At 43.5% G+C, this 25,011-nt stretch overlaps 1 protein-coding gene across 1 annotated transcript in view; it reads left to right on the top strand.

The window, feature by feature from the left end:
* Positions 1 to 25,011, top strand: part of LOC132769460 (sodium- and chloride-dependent creatine transporter 1-like) — a 47,526-nt gene that overhangs the window by 1,953 nt on the left and 20,562 nt on the right. Inside the window, exons 2-5 of the mRNA XM_060766496.2 lie at positions 6,940 to 7,191; positions 17,059 to 17,190; positions 17,943 to 18,201; positions 20,200 to 20,332. Coding sequence (XP_060622479.2) covers positions 6,940 to 7,191; positions 17,059 to 17,190; positions 17,943 to 18,201; positions 20,200 to 20,332 — 776 coding nt within the window. The remainder of the gene's footprint in view (positions 1 to 6,939; positions 7,192 to 17,058; positions 17,191 to 17,942; positions 18,202 to 20,199; positions 20,333 to 25,011) is intronic.

Consider the following 25,011-nt stretch of genomic DNA (forward strand, 5'->3'; position numbering starts at 1 on the left):
TTGGTCACCTTGATTAGCAGTTAATGGCCTTGCAGTTGCAAGGTCTGGCTGCTTCCTCCCAACAAAGGATTCCCCCAGGCAGGAAACAACCAGAACTTTAAATGCTTATCAAGGTAGCCAATTGCAACATTCACAGAGAACAGTTCTTTAAATGCTAATCAAAGTGGTTTATTCTAACATTGACCCACCCTAGATATTCCACATACATATAAACCCCCACTTGCCTAGTTTCCAACAGACCTCACAACCTCTGAGGATGCCTGCCATAGATGCAGGTGAAACATCAGGAGAGAATGCTTCTGGAACATGGTCATACAGCCTGGAAAACTCACAGCAACCCATTCAGGTGGAATTTCTTTCCTTGCAATTTGAATCCATTGCTCCATATCCTAGTCTCTGGAGCAGCAGAAAACAAGTTTTCTCCCTCCATGCGATGAGTATGTTTGACTCTTGTGGGCACAGCAAACAACAGAAGCAATGCCCTGCTAACACAGGCAGTGTCTTCCCAGAAGTGTGAAGCAAGAGATATAGAGAATTGAGAGGGTTGTGTTCATCAGCCCCTTATAAGGCAGTAACAGCAGGAGAAGTTGGAGTGGGGGGGGGGGGGGAGAGATGTGGTTCGTGTAAAGTTGGCCACTCTTTGGCACTTTCTCTGCCTCCTCCTTGCTTGGCGTTTCCAAGGAAATCATGCTCTCTAAGTGGCTTTGCTCAAGAGAATGCCTGTGAGTAACGCCTGCCAAATTGTCAATCCCGACAAGGGGGGAAAGGGAGGTGTCCAAGAAAGGCTTCAGCCCCACAAGTGGGGATTATCTCCGTCACATGCCAGGGCCTTGGCCGCGTGTTGGCGGGGATGTGGAGGGAGGGGAGCCAGACAAGGAAAAGGGGCTTTGTGTCTGGAATGCGTTGGGCAGCTTTGCTCTGCTGCCCACAACTCTTGTGGGCTTTGTCTCCTTGTCCAAAGTGGGTCATTTCCCCAGTTCAGCACAAAAAGGGGGTTTGAGGGGCTTCCACTGGGGTGGTCTCTTGATACGGCTGAGTTGCTAGTGGAATGAGGCGAGGGAGTATGTCTGTCTGATAATAGCAAGAGACCATGTCACTCAAAGTTCACTCCAGCTGAAGCTACTATGAAGAAGACCTTTCCTTGCATCACCCCTCTTTTGCTATTCGCTTTATGTCAAGGTGGCACTCTTTTTGCACCGGGAAGCTTTTGTTTGTCTTTATATTTGGTTGTTGTGTTTTTTTCCGGGCTATATGGCAAAGTTCCAGAAGCATTCTCTCCTGACGTTTCGCCTGCATCTATGGCAGGCATCCTCAGAGGTTGTGAGGTCTGTGTATTGTCGAAGGCTTTCATGGCCGGAATCACTGGGTTGTTGTAGGTTTTTTTGGGCTATGTGGCCACGGTCAAGAGGCATTCTTTCCTGGCGTTTCGCCTGCATCTATGGCAAGCATCGTCACTACCTCTGAGGATGCTTGCCATAAATGCAGGCTAAATGTCAGGAGAAAATGCCTCTAGACCATGGCCATATGGCTCGAAAAAACCTACAACAACCCAGTTGTGAGGTCTGTTGGAAACTAGGCAAGTGGGGTTTATATATCTGTGGAATATCTAAGGTGGGTCAGTGTTGAAATAAACCACTTTGATTAGCATTTAATGGCCTTGCAGTTTCAAGGTCTGGCTGCTTCCTGCCTGGAGGAATCCTTTGTTGGGAGGAAGCAGCCAGACCTTTCAATTGCAAGACCATTAAATGCTAATCAAGGTGGGCAATTGTAACATTCATACTTGCCTCAAACAGACGAGAGTTCTTTCTCCCACCCTGGACGTTCCACAGATATATAAACCCCACTTGCCTAATTTCCAACAGACCTGCCGTAGATGCAGGCAAAACATCAGGAGAGAATGCTGCTGGAACATGGCCATACAGCCCAGAAAACACACAACAACCCAGTGATTCTGGCCATGAAAGCCTTCAACAATACATGTCTTTATATTTTTTTCCTGAAAGTAAAGGAGATTGGACTTCCGTCTCCAATCCTTTACGAAATTAGATAGATCACAAAGCATCACAAGCTGTGCCGGTCCTTGTCTGGCTCAGCGCACAAGTCCACTGCAAGCATGGTTAATGCTGTGTGTGTTCATGTGACTGTGTTTTGTGTGTGTGGATTCAGCATCGCTGCCTGGTGGGTGACTCACCACCCTGCATTGTGACGTCGAAACTAGGACTCCAGGATGAGAGAGGGCGGGGTATTTCGGTATTCTGTCTTTCTTTCTTTCTTCTCCCCTCTAAGGGCTGGCGAAATTACATAAAAGTGCGCCTGGAAAATTCCCACATCGCTTGAGCTGTCAAAGTGTTTCTGAAGTACATAGAGTTTGAAGGAATGGGAGTACAAGGACGGACGTGGAAGAGCTGTGATGCCAAGCAGGTTCCCCGGCTGGGACTTGGGGGCATTTGAGGTTTTCTTTGTATCCGGGAGAGTGTCATCCCAATCTCAGCCAAGGAGTGGAGGGGATATAGAGAGGCACCATCGCATTACAGTCCAATATTATCTTCCCACATAAACATGCATGCATGCACACATCTTTCTTCACTGACTGTGGAGGAAGGACAAAATGCAAAATACCCACCAGGTGCTGTCATAAGATCACATCCCTGAACTCTGTGTCCTTAATTTGGGATTATAAACACACTTCTTTTCAATGTGTTGGCGAAGGCTTTCATGGCTGGAATCACTGGGTTATTGTGAGTTTTCTGGCTGTATGGCCATGTTCCAGAAGCATTTTCTCCTGACGTTTCTCCCACATCTATGGCAGGCATCCTCGGAGGTTTTGAGGTCTGTTGGAAACTAGGAGAATTCCAGAAAAAGGGAATTCCAGACAGGAAACAATCAGGGCCAGCTAACACCTCCCAACAAGGATCCCCCCCAGACAGGAAGCAGCCAGGCTTTGAAGCTGCAAGGCTATTCAAATGCTAATCAAGATGGCCAATGGCAACATTCACACTTGCCTCAGCCAAAGTTCTTTCTCCTGTTAAGGATTAATGGGTATACCTTCTCCTTCTTGGGATTCTGCCACCCTGGACATTCTACAGATACTTATTTTCAATGTGTTGTTGAAGGCTTTTATGGTCAGAATCACTGGGTTGTTGTGAGTTTTTCAGGCTGGATGGCCATGTTCCAGAAGCATCCTCTCCTGGCGTTTCTCCCACATCTATGGCAGGTATCCTCGGATGTTTTGAGGTCTGTTGGAAACTAGGGGAATTCCAGAAAACAGGAATTCCAGCCGGGAAACAATCAGGGCCAGCTAACACCTCCCAACAAAAGACCCCCAGGCAGGAAGCAGCCAGGCTTTGACTGAGTAAGATTGTCTTCCAAGTTCGGTGTACTGGCAGTGGGTACGTAGGTGACTGTGGAGCCCTATTCTTGACCTGCATGTTCTCCCGTAGTGAGGGCATCGGTTTCCAGGTAGAAGGCGGTCCCAGTCAGGGTTGGCTTGATGTGCCTTCCTCTTGGCACGTTTCTCTCTTTCGCCCTCCATTCGTACCTCTTCAAATTCTCCAGCACTGCTGGTCACAGCTGACCTCCAGTTAGAGCGCTCAAGGGCCAGGGCTTCCCAATTCTTTATGTCCCTATGCGATCAGTGATTCCTCCGGGGAATTTGAGACATTGCAACATGTACAACCATCTCAAACAGACAAGAGTTCTTTCTCCCACCCTGGACATTCCACAGATATATAAACCCCACTTGCCTAGTTTCCAACAGACCTCACAACCTCTGAGGATGCCTGCCATAGATGTGGGCGAAATGTCAGGAGAGAATGCTTCTGGAACATGACCATACAGCCTGGAAAACTCACAACAACCCATTTCCTTGTTCTATCTTTTGCTACAGATGTGATTTTTAAAAAATCTCTCTTGCAAGCCTGAGTTTGTTCTGTGCTTTGACGTTTCTTAACTTTTTCCCTACATATCCTGGCTATTCATTCAAATTCTTCTTTGGCAATGTCTTCCTTTTTCTATTTCTTCCCTTTTAAACCTTTGCTCTCAGTCGTCTTCAATTGTAAGTTGAGAGGAGGAGAAAACCTTTCCCTTTCTAAAGCTTTAATTACCCTGATTAGGAGCACTGCAAAATGGCTGAAAAGTTGAACCAGCCGAGCTGGATAAGCATTTCAAGTAATCCCATGCGTCCCACTACTTATGAGAAAGCCTAGAAGGACATATTGCATGGTCAGTGGAGGCAGCGCAGAGAAGGACAGCCAGGAAATCCAAACCATGCCCCCACATACTTTACTAAACTTGTTGCCTTTTAAAATATTATATCTAGATCTGCCCAGAATCTCATGCAACAGCATGAAGAGTTGCTGTGAATTTTTCAGGCTGTATGACCATGTTCCAGAAGCATTCTCTCATGACGTTTTGCCCACATCAGTGGCAGGCATCTTCAGAGGTTGAGGGGGTCTGTTGGAAACTAGGCAAGTGAGGTTTATATATCTGTGGAATATCCAGGGTGGGAGAAAGAACTCTTGACTGTTTGAGCAAGTGTGAATGTTGCAATTGGTCACCATATTTAGCATTTGATGGCCTTGCAGCTTCAAAACCTGGCTGGTTGCTGCCTAGGATGATCCTTGTTTGTGAGGTTTAAGAATCAATCAGGGCCAGCTAACACCTCCCAACAAAGGATCTCGCAGGCAGCAACCAGCCAGGCTTTGAAGCTGCAAGACCATCAAATGCTAATCAAGGGGGCCAATTGCAACATTCACACTTGCCTCAAGCAGACAAGAGTTATTTCACCCACCCTGGATATTCCACAGATATATAAACGTTACTTGCCTAATTTCCAATAGACCTCTCAACCTCTGATGCCTGTGTTAGCTGGCCCTGAATGATTCTTACACCTCACAACAAAGGATCCTCCTAGGCAGTAACCAGCCAGGCTTTGAGGCTGCAAGGCCATCAAATGCTAAACAAGGTGGCTAGTTGCAACATTCACACTTGCCTCAAGCAGGCAAGAGTTCTTTCTCCCGCCCTGGATACTCCACAGTTATATAAACCTTACTTGCCTAGTTTCCAATAGACCTCTCAACCTCTGATGCCTGTATTAGCAGGCCCTGATTGATTCTTACACCTCATGGATATAATCCAGGACTCTACATTCTATGCCTATGGGCAAACTTTGGCCCTCCAGGTGTTTTGGACTTCAACTCCTAGGCAGCAACCAGCCAGGCTTTGAAACTGCAAGGACATTAAATGCTAAACAAGGTGGCCAATTGTCACACTTGCCTCAAACAGACAAGAGTTCTTTCTCCCACCCTGGATATTCCATAGATATATAAACCTTATTTGCCTAGTTTCCAACAGACTCCTCAATCTCTGATGCCTTCCATAGATGTGGGTGAAATATCAGGAGAGAATGCTTCTGGAACATGGCCATACAGCCTGGAAAACTCACAGCAACACAGTGATTCCGACCATGAAAGCCTTCGGTAACATCATGAAGAGTGCTGTGGTTTATATCTATAGTGCCACCCAGCTGATATTGTTTTAAAAAATCCAAAGTTTGAAGGTCAAACTAAAACGTTAAGGGGAACGCGTTAGTCTGTTTTCCTTCCAACCAGCCCAATGACACGGCCCAATTAATCCTGTGTTTACATTGCAAGGACCAATCACAAAACAATGCCTATGAAATGCAAGATATGTAAGGGATGGAAAGCACATGTCACAAACAGATGTCTTCCGCCTTTTCTAAAAACATGTTAAATATGAGAGATATTTGCATCTGTGTAAAGGATGCCGATATGGAAATCTCAGCTGTCAGACATCTCTGTCTTCCATTGAGCCATATAAATCACTCATACTAAGTGATATGATTGACTGTTGGGGAAAGCGGGATTTGTGTTGATCGTTCCCTTCATTATGTGTCTCTTCTGAGGAACAAAAATACTAATTGCTGTGTTGTTCATTGATATAATCCAGGACTCTACATTTTATGCCTATGGAGTTACAGCAAGCATGGGCAAACTTTGGCCCTCCAGGTGTTTGGGACTTCAACTCCCACAATTCCTAACAGTCTACCAGCTGTTAGGAATTATGGGAGTTGATGTCCAAAACACCTGGAGGGCCGAAGTTTGCCCATGCCTGACTCACAGTTTTCAGCTGACTCTTTTTGTCAGTGTAAAGTGCATCTACACTATAGAACTGATGCAGTTTGACACCCCTTCAACTGCCATGCCGCAATGCCATGGGATCAGGGGAGTCATGGTTTGCACTCTTTGACAGAGAAGGCTACAGATCTTGCAAACTATAATTCTCACTATTCCATTGCCTAGAGCCATGGCACTTACGTAAAGTGCTGTCAAACTGCATTAATTCTACAATGTGGATGCACCCCTCTTTTCTTATTTAAGTAGTCTGCTCTCATTTTGAGATCAGGCAAAAAGGAGTTTCTTATTTCAGCAAGCCTCCAGCTCTTAACTGGTTGGGGCAATGCAATATGTGTGCTAGTTTTAATATTTAATAGGGTTCAGTGTGCCTTTAAGTGTTCTAAATTAATGTTTTGAAGTGTATGGTTGTTCAATGCTCATTTAAACTTTTGTTTTCCAATTGTTTCCCCTATTTTGCTTTGACTTACAGTCAGCTCTCTATTGGAGTTAGAGCGGGCATGGGCAAACTTGAGCCCTCCAGGTGTTTTGGACTTCAATTCCCACCATTCCCAACATTCCCAACATTCCCATTCCCAACTCCCACCATTCCCAACAGCCTCAGGTCCCTTCCTTTCCCCCCTCAGCCGCTTAAGCGGCTGAGGGGGAAAAGGAAAGTGCCTGAGGCTGTTGGGAATGGTGGGAGTTGAAGTCCAAAACACCTGGAGGGTCCAAGTTTGCCCACGTCTGCTCCAGAGCAATTTCTGTGAGTTGCTGTGGGCTCATGCCAATGTGTTTGTCTCCACAGAGGGCAGTGGGTGCTCAGAGGTGGCCGAGGCAGAGAGCGCCGAGCCCATCGGCGGCACAGGAGAGCCCGCCCTCGAGGAAAGGACCATCACTGCCCCTCTGGTGGTACCCATGGGCACCACCACCAAGCTGCCCTTTCCTGAGCGGGAGACCTGGACCCGGCAGATGGACTTCATCATGTCGTGCGTTGGCTTTGCGGTAGGACTGGGCAACGTCTGGCGCTTTCCATACCTCTGCTACAAGAACGGAGGAGGTGAGGAGTATTGTGCCAGGGATTGCCATTGTGGATGATATAGTACCTGGGATGGGTGGGTGGGGTGTATCTTATTATGGAAACTGGCTCTGGGGCAGAGGAGTTGAAAACTGGGACTCAGTGGGCTAAAAGGTTTCCAAATGACCACAAGGAGGAATTAAGAACTTTGGGAATGTGCTGCCTTGGACTACAGCTCCCAGAATCCACTGACTGAAAGATTCTGGGTATTTAAATTAAAGAGATGGGTCAAAACTAACGGAAATGAATTTGGAGAAATGCGTGGTACTATCTCCATGGTGTCTCAACAGGCTAAACCGTTGAACTGTTGAATCTGCTGACATAAAGGTTGGCAGTTCGAAGCCACAGGTTGGGGTGAGCTCCCACTGTTAGAATCATAGAGTCATGGAGTTTGAAGAGATTTTGTGGGCCACCCAGTCCAACCCCCCAAGAAGCAGGAAAATCGCATTCAAACTACCCTTGACAGATAGCCATCCAACCTCTGTTTAAAAGCCTCCAATGAAGGAGCCTCCACCACACTCTGCGGCAGAGAGTTCCACAGTTAGGAACAGTTAGGAAGTTCTTCCTAATGTTCAGGTGGAATCTCCTTTTCTGTAATTTGAAGCCATTGTTCTGCGTCCTAGTCTCCAGGGCAGCACACAAGCTAGCTCTTGCCAACCTAGCAGTTTGAACATATGCAAATGTGAGTAGATCAATTGGTACCTCTTCGGCAGGAAGGTAATAAAGGCACCCATGCAGTCATGCCGGCAACAAAACGAGAAGGTGTCTACAGACAACAGTCTCCTCGGTTTGGAAATGGAACAAGAGCACCCCCTCATGGCCAGAGTTGAGCACTGGTTCCAGAAAGCTGGAGATGAAAGGGGAAGCCTTTACCTTTGTTCTGTGTACTTGCATGTCATTGTTATTCCACTGTATTAAAAGCATTGAACGTTTGCCTATCTGTGTATGTTGTAATCTGCCCTGAGTCCCTTTGGGGAGATAGAGCAGAATATAAATAAAGTGTTACTACTACTACTACTACTACTACTACACTTAGGGAGAAAAAATGAAATGGAAATGCATATAGATAGAGGATGATTGATACCTGACTTTAAAACAATACACATGAAAGGGATCTAGGAGTCTTAGTAGGCCACAAGACGAACAGTGTGATGCTGCAACTAATGCTGCCATTATGATTCTAGACTGCATCACTAGAAGTATAGGAACTAGATGGAAGGAAGTCATAGTAAAGGTAAAGGTTTTCCCCTGACATTAAGTCCAGTCGTATCTGATGCTGGAGGTTGGTGCTCATCTCCATTTCTAAGCCAAAGAGTTGGTGTTGTCTGTAGACACATCCAAAGTCATGTGGCCAGCATGACTGCATGGAGCACCACTACCTTCCCACTGGAGTGATACCTATTAATCTACTCACATTTGTATGTTTTTGAATGGCTAGGTTGGCAGAAGCTGGGGCTAACAGCGGGAGCTCAACCCCCTCCCTGGATTTGAACCAATGACCTTTTGGTCAGCAAAGTCAGCAGCTCAGTGGTTTAACCAACTGTGCCACTGGTGGCTCAGTTTGGAAGGAAGTCATAGTCTCATTCTATTCTGGTTTGGTCAGACCTCACCTGGAATAAGATTGTGTTCAGTTCTGGACACTATAATTCAAGAAGGATATTGACAAGCTGAAGGTGTCCAGAGAGGGGCGATCAAAATGGTCAAATTTTTGAAAACCAAGCCCTGTAAGGAGTGGCTCAGGGAGCTGGGTATGTTTAGCTTGGAGGAAGAAAGAAACTTAAGAGGGGACATGTTTAAATAGTTGAAAGGACGTCACATCGAGGAGGGGAGAAGCTTGTTTTCTGTTGCTCCAGAGAGATGCCGAGCAGTGAATTCAAACTGCAAGAGATTAATCTAAAAATTAGGGAAAACTTAATTGGCTTTCCCTGTTGTGAGATTAACATAACTCAAAAACAACTGAACAAATTGACACGAAATTTGGATACAATACACCTTTCAGGCCAATGAGTGACCATCACTCATAAAACACTGAAAACACAACGGAGGGGATTTAAAAAGCAAAAAGACGCTACAGCGCATGCATAGAAATTACTCCCCCAGGCAAACAAAACACACAATAGCATATCCATACTCTCTTCCGGACTACAGCTCCCAGCATTCCCTAGACCAGGCCCTTTAGGAGAGGAGGAAGATCCAAATGCACTGCTTCCAAGATGCAAGCTTTCTTCTCCTTGGATTTTTTGAGGGCATCCCAATCCCTGCATATTTCCAATTTCCTATTCCTGGATTGCAACTCCCAGCAATCCTCCAGATAGATAAGATTGAGATAGGTAGGTAGGTAGGTAGGTAGGTAGGTAGATTGATCAGGAGGACTACTCGGAGTTGCAGTCCAATAATAGGTAGAGAAGGAAGAAGGGAGAAAGAGAAGGGGAGGAAGGAAGGGAAGAGAAGGGGGGGAAAGGGAAAGAAGGAAGAGAAGAGAAAGGGAAAAAAAGGAAGGAAGGGAAGAGAAAGAAAAAAAAGGGAAGGAAGGAAGGAAAGAAAGAAAGAAAGGAGGAGAGAAAGGGGGGGGGGGTAAGTTGGCCACAGCAAAGCATGAGCAATTCATGGGATAATGTTTTGGATGTGTCATCCTGAATGCTCTCTCCAGTATCTGCCCTTTTCCATCCCTCTCTCCCTTAATTGTAACTGTTCAGTCTTGAGAATGAGCTGTACTCTGATTACTGCTTTGTCCTGCATTATCTGTTACATCCTTTTCAGTCCCCAGATCTATTTGTTCTTACTACGGCTACAATTATCCATTCTCCCATCCTGATGCTTTGTAGGCAGAGCGTACTTTCTTTCAGCCTGGTTACATTGTGAAAGACAGTGATATACCACAGTGAATAATGTACATTTGGGTATGGAGGCAATAAATGTGTTTTGTTTTTTCATGCCAGGAGCAAATTGAGAAACAGCAAGTCGCTTCTGGTGTGAGAGAATTGGCCGTTTGCAAGGACGTTGCCCAGGGGACACCCAGATGTTTTTTATATTTTACCATCCTTGTGGGAGGCTTCTCTCATGTCCTTGCACGGGGAGCTGGAGCTGACAGAGGGAGCTCATCCACGCTCTCCCCAGATTCAAACCTCTCTGACCTGTCAATCAGCAAGTCCTGCCAGCACAAGGGTTTAACCCATTGTGCCACCGGGGGCTATTTTATATGGTAGTGTAGAAGAACCGGTAGATTGCATAATTAAAGAAGCAACAGCCCAAAATATAAAACAAAAGAAATGGCACAAAATAAATCCTCCACTGGGGGCTCCAATAAATGTGTATTCAGGACTGAAATTCTGGTCCACACTTAAGTATGGCAAAATTGTATATATAGTTATTGCAATACATTAGCACAGAAATTTATCTCTCATCATGTGCTATACATTTCTCCAAACTGATACCCACTGGATTGTGTTGGACTACAGGTCCCATCATTCTCAGTATGCATAGCCTGAGAATGATGGGACCTGTAGTCCAACACAATCCAATGGGTATCAGAATGACAGGAGCTATGCACCAATATATGTAGATACCCAAGCTAGTGCAATTTAAGCCAGGACATTTTCTGCTGCTAAAAATCATTACTATTATTGAAGTGAGTGCTGGATAGGAGATAATTCCCCAAATGACACTTGATAAAGCTTCAGTGAAGATACTTTTTCCCTATAATAGGTCTTTCAAGAGTGAATTTCCCTTCCTATTTATTTATTATATATTTATTTACTATATTTATATACCGTCCCTCTCAGCCCACAGGCAACTCGGGGCGGTTTACAGTTGGTATCAAGACCATAAAATACAATTTCAATACAATAAAAATAATAGGATAATAAAACCATAGCGAAATCAATAAAAACATTGTCCAATCAAATCGTCCAACCATTCCATTTTCCTATGTCTGTTACATTGTATTTGCAAATGTCTGCTCAAAAAGCCATGTTTTGACTCACTGTCGAAATGTTAAAAGGGAGGGGGCTGATCTGATATACTTAGGGAGAGCGTTCCATTGCTGAGGGGCCACCACTGAGAAGGCCCTGTCTCTCGTCCCCGCCAACCGTACTTGTGACGAAGGCGGGACCAAGAGCAGGGCCTCCCCAGACGATCTTAAAGTTCCTAGGAGGATATTTCCTCCCACTTCCTGTTATCTCACTCCCATTCTTAACTATGAATCATTTGTAAGCCAGTTGTTTGTAACTCGGGGACTGCCTGTATATATTCACCCTTCTACCTCCAGTGTCTTTAAATTATTTCCTGTGCTACAAAGTGAGTTCAAAGAGCAAAAGCGGTTTGAACGCAATTAGGTATCAAGGGGTGGAGAAGAGAAGGAGGATTCTTGCTCTTCCCAGATGACACAGGCAAAAGCAAACTGCTGCAGCATCTCCTAGGATTTGCATTTTTCCTCATTCGTATCTTTTACCATCTTGGCTGCACTCGGATGTTGCTCGGCCACACTTATCCTGGTTTTCATACATGAAAACATTGGAGGGGATGCATTGCTTACTCATCGCCTGTCGCCACTGGGAAAAGCACAACCCACATCCCAAGCTGAGTAAGACTCTGCAGCGTCACATGTTCAAAACAGGAGAGAACAAGCCGGGCTGAGCGCATCCACTGCAGGCACTTCGTCGTCACGAGTTTCTCGGTGGGCAGATCAGCATTTCGCAGGTGGCAAATCGGTTTGGCTCCACAAAAGAGGAATGAAGTTGAGCCCTCCGACCAGCTTCTGCACGGGGATGTTTTGCATGGCTGAACAGAACCAGGATGCTTCTCCTTCAAAAGCCTTTTAAGAAGATGGGGAAAAAATATTCAGCCCCAGATGGGAGCAAACACCTTTCCCTATCCATTAAAAATATATTGTGAAACGTCATTGTTATGAATCATTGACCCATATAATGAGTAACATATGCAAAACAAGCAGAGCCTGCCTCCAAAATAACAAGAGGAGGAACACAGGAAAGAAATCAAATCTGCAAGGCAAAAGAAATTGGCACCGGAACATGAGCCTTTCTAGAGTGCATCTATACTAGATGCATAGTAGTTTGCATCTATACTAGATGCAAACTACTAGATTAATGTAGTTTGACTCCGCTTTAACTGCCGTTGCTCAATTTTTGGGATCCTGGGAGCTGTAATTGTATGAGGTCTGTAGCATTATGTGTCAAGGAGTACTGGTGCCTCACCGCACTACAGATCCCAGAGATTCATAGCATTGAGCCATGGCAGTTAAAGAGGGTTCAAACTGCATTAATTCTAGGTTCTCGTGGGTTTTTTTGGGCTATAGGGCCATGTTCTAGAGGCATTTCTCCTGACGTTTCGCCTGCATCTATGGCAAGCATCCTCAGAGGTAGTGAGGTCTGTTGGAATTAGGACAATGGGCTTATATATCTGTGGAATGGCAGGGGTGGGGCAAGGAGCTCTTCCCTGCTGGAGCTAGGTGTGAATGTTTCAACTGATCACCTTCATTAGCATTTGAAGGCCTGGCTGAGCCTGGGAAAATCCCCTGTTGAGAGGTGTTAAGATGTGCCTGGTTGTTTCCTCTCTGCTGTTTTGCTGTTGTAATTTTAGAGTTTTTTAATACTGGTAGCCAGATTTTGTTCATTTTCATGGTTTCTTCCTTTCTGTTGAAATTGTCCACATGCTTGTGGATTTCAATGGCTTCTCTGTGTAGTCTGACATGGTGGTTGTTGGTGTGGTCCAGCATTTCTGTGTTCTTGAATAATTAATTCTACAGTATAGATGCACCCTCAATCCCTTCAGTGTTAGAGACTAGGAGAGCAAAAGAAATGGAGGAAATATAATTTGGAGGAACAGTTTCTTCATTTGCCCCTACTGTAGCTATATTTGTGATTCCAACTCTCAGGTGCCTTCTACACTGCTATATAATCCCGATTATCAAATCAGATAATCCAAATAATCTGCTCTGATCCGCATTATATGAATCTATACTGCCATATAATCCAGTTTGAAGCAGGTAATGTGGATTTGTCTCCTGTGCTATTCTAATAATATAACGTAATATAATATAATATAATATAATATAATATAATATAATATAATATAATATAATATAATATAATATATTGTATATACATATAATATTTATAATATTATAATGTAATGCAATATAATATTAATTATAATAATATGATTAATAATTTTATATAATATAATAATTACATGTAATATTACTAATAATATTGCAATATAATGGCATAGTACAATATAGTAATATTTAATACTCATATTGTACTATGCTAATAATATAATATATTGTATGTATATATACCTTGTAAGCCGCTCTGAGTCCCCTTCGGGGTGAGAAGGGTGGCATATAAATATCGTAAATAAATAATTTTTATACAGCTGTGTAGAAGGGGCCTCAGAATCCTCCAACTATCATAACCAATATTTCCAAACTCTGGTCCTTGAATGGATTTCCTGGGGCTTCATTCTTGGACTGTATGCATTCTCTACACTCCCAACTTTTAGCTTCAATGGTAGGCTGGCAAACGCTCAAAAAGTAATGTTTATGGTAACCCGCATTATCAGCCAGTAAGTACGCACATTGCTGTGGTTAAAATTATATTACACGAAGCCCTTAAAAGGAAACCTTCTAATGTGCCATTAAAGCAGTAAACATTATTGTTCCTGTTGCAATAACTTCAAACTGAAGGGCTTGTGAGAGGTTTACCGTGGTGCAGCTTGGCCTGAAATGCTCCAAAGACAATGAGAGAAAAGCTGTTCCAGTCAGAATCACAGGAGTTGAAGTTTTACAAGGTTTTTCGAGTCAGTAAATGTCTTCTTGTATCATTGATTTATTTAATTGTAAGTAATTATAATTCAGTGAATGATTTGATCATTATTGATATAGTAGCTTGGATACCTGGTGTTGCCCAGGTTATTTGAAAAGGTCACTTTTTTATTTTACAAAATGCATACCGTTGTGAGTAAACTACAACTCACATCATGCCAGGTTAACCCCCTCTGAAACTTCATCATTAGTTAAAGGTTGTCATGTTGGGCAAGTTTGCTCTAGATGCATCATTGGTGGGGTTCAGTGTGATCTATGGCTGAAGAATAAACTAGAGCTCCCACCATGGTGGGTCAGCCCCCTCAAATTCCTCCAGTAGTTTCAGTTGGTCATGGTGGTTCTGTGTGCCAGGTTAGGTCCAGGGCCATCATTGGTAGGGTCCAGAGTGCTCTTTGGTTACAGGTGAACTATAAATCCCAGTTCCTACAATGGCTATAAATCAAAGTGAATTCCCCCAAAACCTTTCCAATATTTTTCTTAGGTCATGGGGGTTCTGTGTGCCAAATGTGGTCCAGGTCCATTGTCAGTGGGGGTGAAAGTGCTCTGATTTGATGCAGGGTGAACTACAACTTCCATCATGTGGAGTCAACCCCCAAACTCCTCCAGTATGTTTAGCTGCTGATTAGTTTTGCTGTGTTTGTTGTGAAGACAAAATTGAAAAGAGTATAAAAGGTTTAAAGGAGAGGCAGTGGGTGGGATCATGCAAATTCCACACCAATGAAGAGAGGCAGAACAGTAGGATGTCTGTGGTGGAGGAAACATGTAAAATCTAGGATGATATTGTCCCAGAATGAAAGCATTCATTGAGTAGTGGGTAGTATGGTGTTTGGGGAGGACATTAGCAGGGGTTAAGCTAGATGTTCATGGTGCTCGCTATAACTTGAAATGACACTGGAGGAAGGGCTTTTGGTGGCTCCTCAGCACTGTGGGTTAAAGCTGTTTGTGGAAGTAGGCAGCCCAGCCACATACATGCATAGGTAAAAGGTCAAGTTTTTCCCCTGACATTAAGTCCAGTCATGTTTGACCCTGGGGGTTGGTGCTCATCTCCATTTCTAAGCCAAAGAGCCAGCGTTGTTCGTAGACACCTCCAAGGTCATGTGGCTGGCATGACTGTATGGAGCGCCACATACATTTTCACTTTTATTATGTGTATATAAGATTGTTGTTGGTATACAGTGCTGGTTTTCTTGAGTTATTCTTGCATTGATATTTAGCCTGACATTACCTCTTTGTGTTTTTTTGGCTTTTGTGTATGTGTTTACACATTTTAAATGGTACGCTTTTGGCAGGACCTCTTGTTCTTTGCTGTTTTTCTTGTAAAGTGCCATGTACACTGAGGGCACTGTATAAATAAATGATCATCGTCTTGAGAGTAGGTTGCACAGCTCTCTCTGAGCGCAGCATGGTGATAAATAGTAAGGAGAGAGCACTATTTGAGGTCATTCCATGCCAGCTGCTATTTCTATAACCACATAGGGTACATCTACATTATAGAATCAATGCAGTTTGACACCACTTTTAGTGCCACATCTCAGTGCTATGGAATTGAGTAGTTTGGTGAAGCACCAGCTTTGAACTAGATTCTATGAGTCTACACTGCCAGATAATCCAATTCAAATCAGATAATCTGGATTTTATATGGTTTGGTTTTTTCCCCCCATATCAGGAGCGACTTGAGAAACTGCAAGTCACTTCTGGTGTGAGAGATTGGTTGTCTGCAAGGACGTTGCTCAGGGGATGCCTGGATGTTTGATGTTTTACCATCTTGTGGGAGACTTCTCTTATGTCCCCGCATGGAGAGCTGGAGCTGACAGAGGGAGCTCTACCCGCTCTCCCTGGATTGGAACCACTGACCTGTCGGTCAGTGGTCCTGCTGGCACAAGGGTTTAATTTATTTTGTTTATTTACAACATTTCTACCCCGCCCTTCTCAATTCCTGAGGGGGGACTCATATCGGCATATACTGGCAACAATTCGATTCTCTAATGTCACAATATAAACAACAATATAAAACCATAAATACAGAATAGATTAAAAACAATAACATTACTTATGCAATCATATGGCCATTTCCATTATCATAACAGTCATATGGTTCAGTTCAATGTCCAATGTGCCATTGTGCCTGCAAGCCACAAAACTAAAACCACGATTTCAGTTTTTTCCTAAAGGAAAGGAGGGAGGGCACCGATCTAATTTCGCTGGGGAGTGAATTCCACAAGCGGGGGGTCACAACCGAAAAGGCCCTGTCTCTTGTCCCTAGCAGACGTGTTTGTGATGCCGGTGGGACCAAGAGCAGGGCCTCTCCAGTGGATCTTAAACTACGAGGCGTAACATAGAGGGAGATACGTTGGGACCTATTGTGCCACCGGGGGCTATTTTATATGGTAGTATAGAAGAACCAGTAGCTCGCATAAGTAAAGAAGCAACAGCTCAAAATATGAAACAAAAGAAATGGCACAAAATAAAACTTTAATGATGACACTACTTGAGTACATGAAAGACTATAGCAGCAGAGAGCAACAGATTAATACAAAACACACCAGAATGCATAGGCTGCAATATTTTGCACTCTTAATGCATGATAATCCAGACTTTATGCATTTAGACTTAACTTTCATATAGTCATGTATACGTTTATTCTATTCAGAGCTTTCTGAACTTTTCCAAGGCTGGATCTACACTGTTATATAAAATCCAGATTATTTGCTTTGAACTGGATTATATGGCAGTTGAATATAATCTAGTTCAAAGCAGATCATACGGGGAGCAGTTTTCACGTGACACACCAAGGGATTGTAGACGACATGCTTGTGTGTCCCGACACACAGTTTGAAACACAGAGCTTTTCAAATCTAATTAAATACAAATGGGGTTGGGATCTTGACAAGTCATTTTGGAGGAAGCCATTCTTCTGCACCACCTCTAAAAAGGCCCTGCTTTTCATATCCACTCACATCATCACAGCAATGGGACTTTGACTCTCTCTGTGTCTCTCTTTGCAGGTGTCTTCCTGATTCCTTACCTGCTTATCGTCTTTGTTGGGGGGATCCCCGTCTTCTTCCTGGAGGTGGCCTTGGGGCAGTTTATGAAGCAAGGTGGGATTGCTGCCTGGAACATCGCTCCCCTCTTCAAAGGTACAAGCTTCAGGCCCACTTTGGGGAGTGTATGCTACAAGGGGCAAGTTAGATCACAAGAGAGTGTCCTGCTTCTTTTATACAACCCCAAAGTGTGGGGCTGAGCCCACAGTGGGGGGAGGGGGAGAAAAGACAAGGAACAGTATATGTCAGAAGAAACCCTTGTCCCCCAGCTTTAGTTATATTCTAATGGTGAGGAATGTCTTTTTACAAACAATGTTGGAGCCTTCCAAATATTATCCCCCCTCCCAATCTTGAGGTCTTTGCCTTTTCAGTTGAGGTGTTGGGATTTGGAATATAAAAGAGAGCATTTATAATTCTCATCAAGAGAGCTCTAGTGCAAAAAACATAGAACAGGATTCCCTAATATGCAGCTTTGGGAGTCAAAGAGGAATCACAACACTGTCCTTGTATATTGTGAAAGTGCCCAGAGTCCTATCATGTAGGTATAGAAAGTTGCGTGGTCCTACAGATATTGTTAATTTATAGCTGTGATGATCAATGATGGCTCTGCTGAGCCTTGTAGCCCACAGTCTCCCCCCTCCCCACCTTGTCTTGATGTGAATACCCCTCTCTCATATAGTGTCTTGAACTACAACTCCCACAATCCCTAAGTCACCATGCTATCTGGAGGACATTGGGAACTATTGTCCAAAAAGAAATAGATTGTGTGTGTGTGTGTGTGCATTTGCTCTGCCTCTGTCACTGTGTGTCTCAGCGTTTCCAGGCTCTGACCCACGTCTTCCCTCTAGGTCTGGGCCTGGCCTCCATGGTCATTGTCTTCTTCTGCAACACCTACTACATCATGATCCTGGTCTGGGGCCTTTTCTACCTGGTCCACTCGCTGACAGAGACCTTGCCCTGGGCCACCTGCGGCCACTCCTGGAACACCGCACAGTGCACAGAGCTCTTTGGCCGCGGCGACTGTGGGAACGGCACCGGAAACAGCACCGGGGGGAATTGCAGCAGCCTGGCGGACAACAAGCGCTCACCCATCATTGAGTTCTGGGAGTAAGTGGGTGAAACTTCCCTGGAGGAAGGCTTGACATGGGTCTCACTGGGATGGAAAGGAGAGAAGGTCAGAATGAGTTTGTCCCTCCACATCTCTGGTTTTGACTTTTGCAGATCTGAGTACAGGTATTTCCCAAGTTACAAACAAGATAGGTTCTGTAGGTTTGTTCTTAAGTTGACTTTGTAAGTCAGAACAGGTTCATTTTTTAAGTGCACCTCCAGCGTATGTATGTCTCGGTGTGTATGTATATATCTTTAAGCTTTGGGTAGCATAAGGAAGGGTTAACACCCCTGTGGTGTCTGTTTTGTATGGTGAAATCCAGAAGATTTCACCTCACTTTCTGTCCCTGCGATAATTGGATTTTGAAAACGAATTGGCTTGTTGTGTCCCCTTTGGAGAGATAGGGCGGAATATAAATAAAGTTTATTATTATTATTATTATTATTATTATAAACAAGGACTGGTGATAAAGCTTCAGTGGAGACGCCTTTTCCCCATGTTAACTCTTTCAGGAGTGAATTTCCCTTCCTAGGGATAGATTTCTCTCACTTCATGTTGTCTCAGCCCCATACTTAACTAGGAGTCATTTGTAAGTTGGATGTTTGTAACTCAGGAACTGCCTGTGGTCAGGAATTTGATTAAAACTGTTGTCTCTAGGAACCTCTGGGGCCATCAGTGTGACTATCAGGGATTTCTAGAGATAATGTCTCCCTAGGTATCTCTAGGTCTTCCAAAGTAATTCTATGGTAAGATTCTAGCAAAAGATGACAACAAGGTTGTCATCTGGAAAAACTAGACATTACTAAAGAGGTGTTCTATCAGTTAAAAAAAAGGCAAGAATGTGGTTTTTCACTTTAATGGGGGTCCCATGTCCCTAACTGTAGCAAATGTGGAGGACTGACTAGCTGCACAGCAGAAGTGTTCTGGGCCCATAACCTGTTTGAAATTGTGTGCAGTAGAGATTCTGGCTTTATTCATTGTGTCAGAAGCAAATTAAGGGCACAGTTATAATGTATTTAAAAATACAAATGAAGTTAAAAACTTGGCAATATACTAAACTTCCTTTGACCAGAAGCTGGCCACTTGCAGTGCCTCTGGTGTGGCGGTAAGAAGGTCCTCCATTGTGTATGTGGCAGGGCTCAGACTGCATTGTAGTAAATGGTCTGTGGTTTGCTCTTCTCTACACTTGCATGTCGTGGGCTCAAAAGAGAGAGAGAGAGAGAGAGATCATGATTAAAGGACCAGAAGCAGTGATGGCTTGGAGAAACAAATGAAACTTTATTATGGGAACTCCATGCAATGATAGGAAAGTGTACTCTAGGTGGTAATCTAAACAAGTTCAGTTCCATGGAAGAACGGAAAGAGAACTGCTAAGGAGTGAGGCAGTGGAAAAACTTCAGAATATCAGTCTATGTCACAAAGGATTTAGGATAGGGAGACTAAGGGCCCTTCCAGACAGGCCCTGTATCCCAGGATCTGATCCCAGGTTTTCTGCTTTTAAACCAGATTATATGAACTCACACCACCAGATAATCTGGGATAAACAGAAAGCCTGGGATCAGATCCTGGGATATAGGATCTGTATGGTAGGGCCCAAAGAGGGAAGACACTCTGGGTCACTCAAATGATCTAACTCTATCATTACTGCTTACACTTCAGTACTAAGTGTCATTGCCCTTCAAACATCCTAAAAGCATGGAGGCAGCAGAGAACGGTTATGTATGTTTCATGTAGAGATGACTGAATGGGGCAGGAGTTACTTGGATTAAGAAGGAGACTCAGACATTCTAGTGCCTGGTAAGGGCATGGTGATAAATCCCAAAATGAATGGGACCAAAAACAAATTGCACTTGCTAATTAATGATCCATCATTCAGTGCCTTTCAATAGGATCCTAGAATCTTTTGTTTGATGCGAGTTGTCTCATACTTCCTAAAAAATCTGCATTTTCAGGATGCATACACTCTTAATTTCCCTTTCTATTTCCTTGCTCTTTAGGAAGAAGGTGTTGCGAATTTCAGGAGATCTGGCTGAGCCGGGAGAGCTCAGTTGGCAGCTTCTCCTTTGCCTTCTCACAACTTGGGTCATTGTCTATTTCTGCATCTGGAAGGGGGTCAAGTCAACTGGGAAGGTAACTAAGCCTTCCTTGATCATTATGTGTCACTGCAGATAAGTTTGAGAGGAAGTATAAAAATGTATCTTGGCAAGAAAAAGATGTAGAACCTAAAGCAGGGTTTCTCAACCAGGATTTCCAAGAATTCTGGGATTTGTGAGAGACAGCCTTGGTTTTCAGGCCTCTTCCTAGGGTTATTTGGAGTGCTGATTCAGAAAATTGCATTGGGTAGACCATATCAGGTCTAGTCTCTTAGATATGGTTATCCTGGTTTTCTGTTGGTGAACAGATGGTGACTAGTAGATGGCATATGTTCTGTATCTCAAAAACTAGGGCTGATAGGTGGAAACTGGTGCCATTTCTGGAATCAGCAGGTAAAATATACCCAGCAGGTAAAATATACATTTGAGGCGGTAAAATGCATGTTGGCCAGTGTTATGGGTTCTAACAGAGGTTGTGATTACAAAAAATACTGAGATGTAGATACCATAATTTGGTTTATTCTGGGGTTCTCTGTATTCATGCAAGGCCAATTAGTTTTCTCAGTTGTTGGCCTGATATACCCGTTTATTTCTTTGAACTGTTAGAAACAAAGTTTATGCACAATGCAGATCTTCAGAAGTGTTATTTTAGTTGCCCAAAAACATCTACTCTCCCATAAAATATATTTGGTTTTAAATTGTGCTCTCAAGAGACAAAAATAAGTAGTCTTCATTTTAAAAATAACATATTTATTTATTTATTTATTTATTTATTTATTTATTTATTTATTACATTTATTTACCACTTTTTTCCCCTTGGGGAACTCAAAGCGGTTCCCAACATAATAAAGGCAAACTTCAATGCTGTACATAATAGTAATCATCATCATCATCATCATCAGCAGCAGCAGCAGCAGCAGAAGCATCATCATCTTTATTTATACTTTGAGTCCCCATCTCCCCGATAGGGACTCGGAGCGGCTTACATGAGGCCAAGCCCAAACAACAAATTACAACAGAGTAAAACCGAAAACGCAAACTGAAAATGCGAACAATAAACAACAACATCATAATTACATAAAACATGTGAATACATAACAATATAAAATTACGATAAGCACAAACACAATGACAATGGGCAAGCTACATGTAATGATTAAAAGAAAAACTAATTAAAAACTTGGGTGAGATAAAAGAATACATGTGAAAACCAAAACATAATAGCTAGACAATAACATATACCATAACTATAAATTTAAAACCTAGCCATATTAAAATATAAAACATAAAATAACATTTAGACATAAAACATAAAAATTAAAATTAAAACATCAATAATACAATTGGTTTACTTACAAACTTCATGTATTTAGCATACAGGTACATTGCTTATCAGTTGAAAGTTTAAACAGTAAGTTCTCTAAGGCAATCTTTCTCAACCATCCTACTGTTGCGACCCCTTAATACAGTTTCTCATGTTGTGGTGATCCCCCAACCATAAAATTTGTAATTAACCTACAATCAAAGGGTGCTTTTATCCCTGCCTTGAAAGGGACTCGAGCCTCCCTCCAGCCTCGCGTACTCTCCCTCACTTGCACATGCACACCACACTGCCATGTGCTGAGCACGCCTGCTCTCCCCCTCAGCACTTGGGAGCATTTGGAAGTCTCAGAAACAGCTGAGAGGCTGGCCAATCACAGCAGGGCTTTTGGTGAGAGGATTTGCCGTCTGGATCCAAAAAGGAAGAGAAAGACAGGTGGAGAGATCTTCAGCCTTCTCTGCCAATGGGGTTCTCAAGACCATCAGAAATATGTGTTTTCTTGATGGTCTTTGGTGACCCCTCTGAAACCCCCTTGCGACCCTCCCCGGGGTCCTGACCTCAAAGTTGAGGAACGAGGCTCTAAGGCATTCTGCCGCAGTCTCTTCTCAGTCTTATGTCTAATGCATAATGAACACAACTTATGTCTATACATAAGTTGTGTTCATAGTGTGTTCATGTAGAGCATAGTGTCTAGATCTAGGGGAGTCATGCTACCCCTCTATTCCACCTTGGTTAGACCACACCTGGAATATTGTGTCCAATTCTAGGCACCACAATTTAAGAGAGATATTGACAAGCTGGAATGCATTCAGAGGAGGGTGACTAAAATGATCAAGGGTCTGGAGAACAAGCCCTATGAGGAGCAGCTTAAAGAGCTGGGCATGTTTAGCCTGAAGAAGCGAAGGCTGAGAGGAGATATGATAGCCATGTATAAATACGTGAGAGGAAGTCACGGGGAGGAGGGAGCAAGCTTGTTTTCTGCTTTCCTGGAGACTAGGACGCGGAACAATGGCTTCAAACTACAAGAAAGGAGATTACATCTGAACATGAGGAAGAACTTCCTGACTGTGAGAGCCATTCAGCAGTGAACTATTTAAACAGAGGCTAGGTGGCCATCTGTCAGGGGTGATTTGAATGCAATATTCCTGCTTCTTGGCAGGGGATTGGACTGGATGGCCCATGAGGTCTCTTCCAACTCTATGATTCTATGAGTCTATGATTCTAATACTGACTTTTAAAAATGGAGTCTCAGTCTGAATAGTCCCAGATCTGATCACCTGATCTGCAGACCCTCCCACAACTTCAATCAACATAGAGTTAAGGGAAAACTACATACCAAATCATAGAATCATAGAATCAAAGAGTTGGAAGAGACCTCATGAGCCATCCAGTCCAACCCCCTGCCAAGAAGCAGGAATATTGCATTCAAATCACCCCTGACAGATGGCCATCCAGCTTCTGCTTAAAAGCTTCCAAAGAAGGAGCCTCCACCACACTCCGGGGCAGAGAGTTCCACTGCTGAATGGCTCTCACAGTCAGGAAGTTCTTCCTAATGTTCAGATGGAATCTCCTCTCTTGTAGTTTGAAGCCATTGTTCCGCGTCCTAGTCTCCAAGGAAGCAGAAAACAAGCTTGCTCCCTCCTCCCTGTGGCTTCCTCTCACATATTTATACATGGCTATCATATCTCCTCTCAGCCTTCTCTTCTTCAGGCTAAACATGCCCAGTTCCCTAAGCCGCTCCTCATAGGGCTTGTTCTCCAGACCCTTGATCATTTTAGTCGCCCTCTTCTGGACACATTCCAGCTTGTCAATATCTCTCTTGAATTGTGGTGCCCAGAATTGGACACAATGCCCAGAATTGGACACAAATTGAAATCATACACATATACAATATAGTAACCAATCTGAATTATATACATAACAAATAACTAGTATAGGAGGCTTGTAGAAGGTTGCTATTTCCAACAGGAGTTGTAGTCTGAAAAGCTAATGAAGAATTTAGCAGCATCCGAATGCTGAAATGCTCCATTCCTTTTTCCTGAAAGCTGAGCTTGCTTCCAGTCTCATGAGCACTGAGATTAAAAAATCTGATAGCATGCTCTCCCTTTCTGTTCCTGGCATAGGCCTCATCATATCCAGAACCTTTTTCTGTGAGTGAATATCCAAGCAATATCTCTTGAAGGCTTCTTCCTCTCCTCCACAAAGCTCCATATGACCTCAATTATCGGCAGATGTTATATAAGAGCTGTGGTGTCTGGAAGAGTGTTACATAACCAGTCGGAAGAAGGCAGCATCGTATATACAAGCAAATGCCGCTGGTGTCATTTCACATCTGATGTCAGCTCGAATGGCAGGGCGCTTGCCTCTTGTCTATATTTCTGGCTTGGTATCAGGTGGCGTCATAATGTTTCCTGATTTATTATTCCCGGTGGAAACATATTGAAACAGCTATTGAAACAGACAAAGAAAAAAGAATCCCAGACACTGTTCTGTTATTACCAGAGGCGTCTGTCTGTGTGCAGGAATCGGAGGAAAGAGAGATGGGCTTAATGAGAGTTTTGTTTTAGCAGAGCTGATAGAAGATATTTTTGCAATCTGAAGCAGAACAGGAGATGTCCTATTGGCTATCACAGGCATGAGCAAACTTGGCCCCCCAGGTGTTTTGGACTTCAACTCCCACAATTCCTAACAGCCTCAGGCCCTTTTTCCCCCTCAGCCGCTTAACCCAAAACACCTGGGGGGGCCAAGTTTGCCCATACCTGGGATGTCATGTTTAAATGTTTTAAAGCAGTGATTCTCAACCTTCCTAATGTTGTGACCCCCTTAATACAGTTCCTCATGTTGTTCTGACCCCCAACCATGAAATTATTTTCATTGCTACTTCATAACTCTAATTTTGCTACTGTTATGAATCGTAATGTAAATATCTGAGATGCAGGATGTATTTTCATTCTCTGGACCAAATTCAGCACAAATACCCAATACGCCCAATTTTGAATATTGGTGAGGTTGGGGGGTTGATTGATTTTGTCATTTGGGAGTTGTAGTTGCTGGGATTTATAGTTCACCTACAAGCAAAGAGCATTCTGAACTCCACAAACAATGGAATTGAACCAAATTTGCACACAGAACTCCCATGACCAACGGAAAATACTGGAAGGGTTTGGTGGGCATCAGGTAAGAAGCCTTGAGTTTGGGAGTTGTAGTTCACCTACATCCAGAGAGTACTGTGGACTCAAACAATGATGGATCTGGACCAAACTTGGCACAAATACTCAATATGTGAACATTGGTGAAGTATGGGGAAAATAGACCTTTTACATTGGGGAGGTGGAGTTGCTGGGATTTATAGTTCACCTCCAATAAAAGAACATTCTGAACCCCATCAATTATAG

The sequence above is a fragment of the Anolis sagrei genome, chromosome 2, assembly GCF_037176765.1.
Source record: "Anolis sagrei isolate rAnoSag1 chromosome 2, rAnoSag1.mat, whole genome shotgun sequence".
In the NCBI taxonomy this organism is placed as follows: Eukaryota; Metazoa; Chordata; class Lepidosauria; order Squamata; family Dactyloidae; genus Anolis; species Anolis sagrei.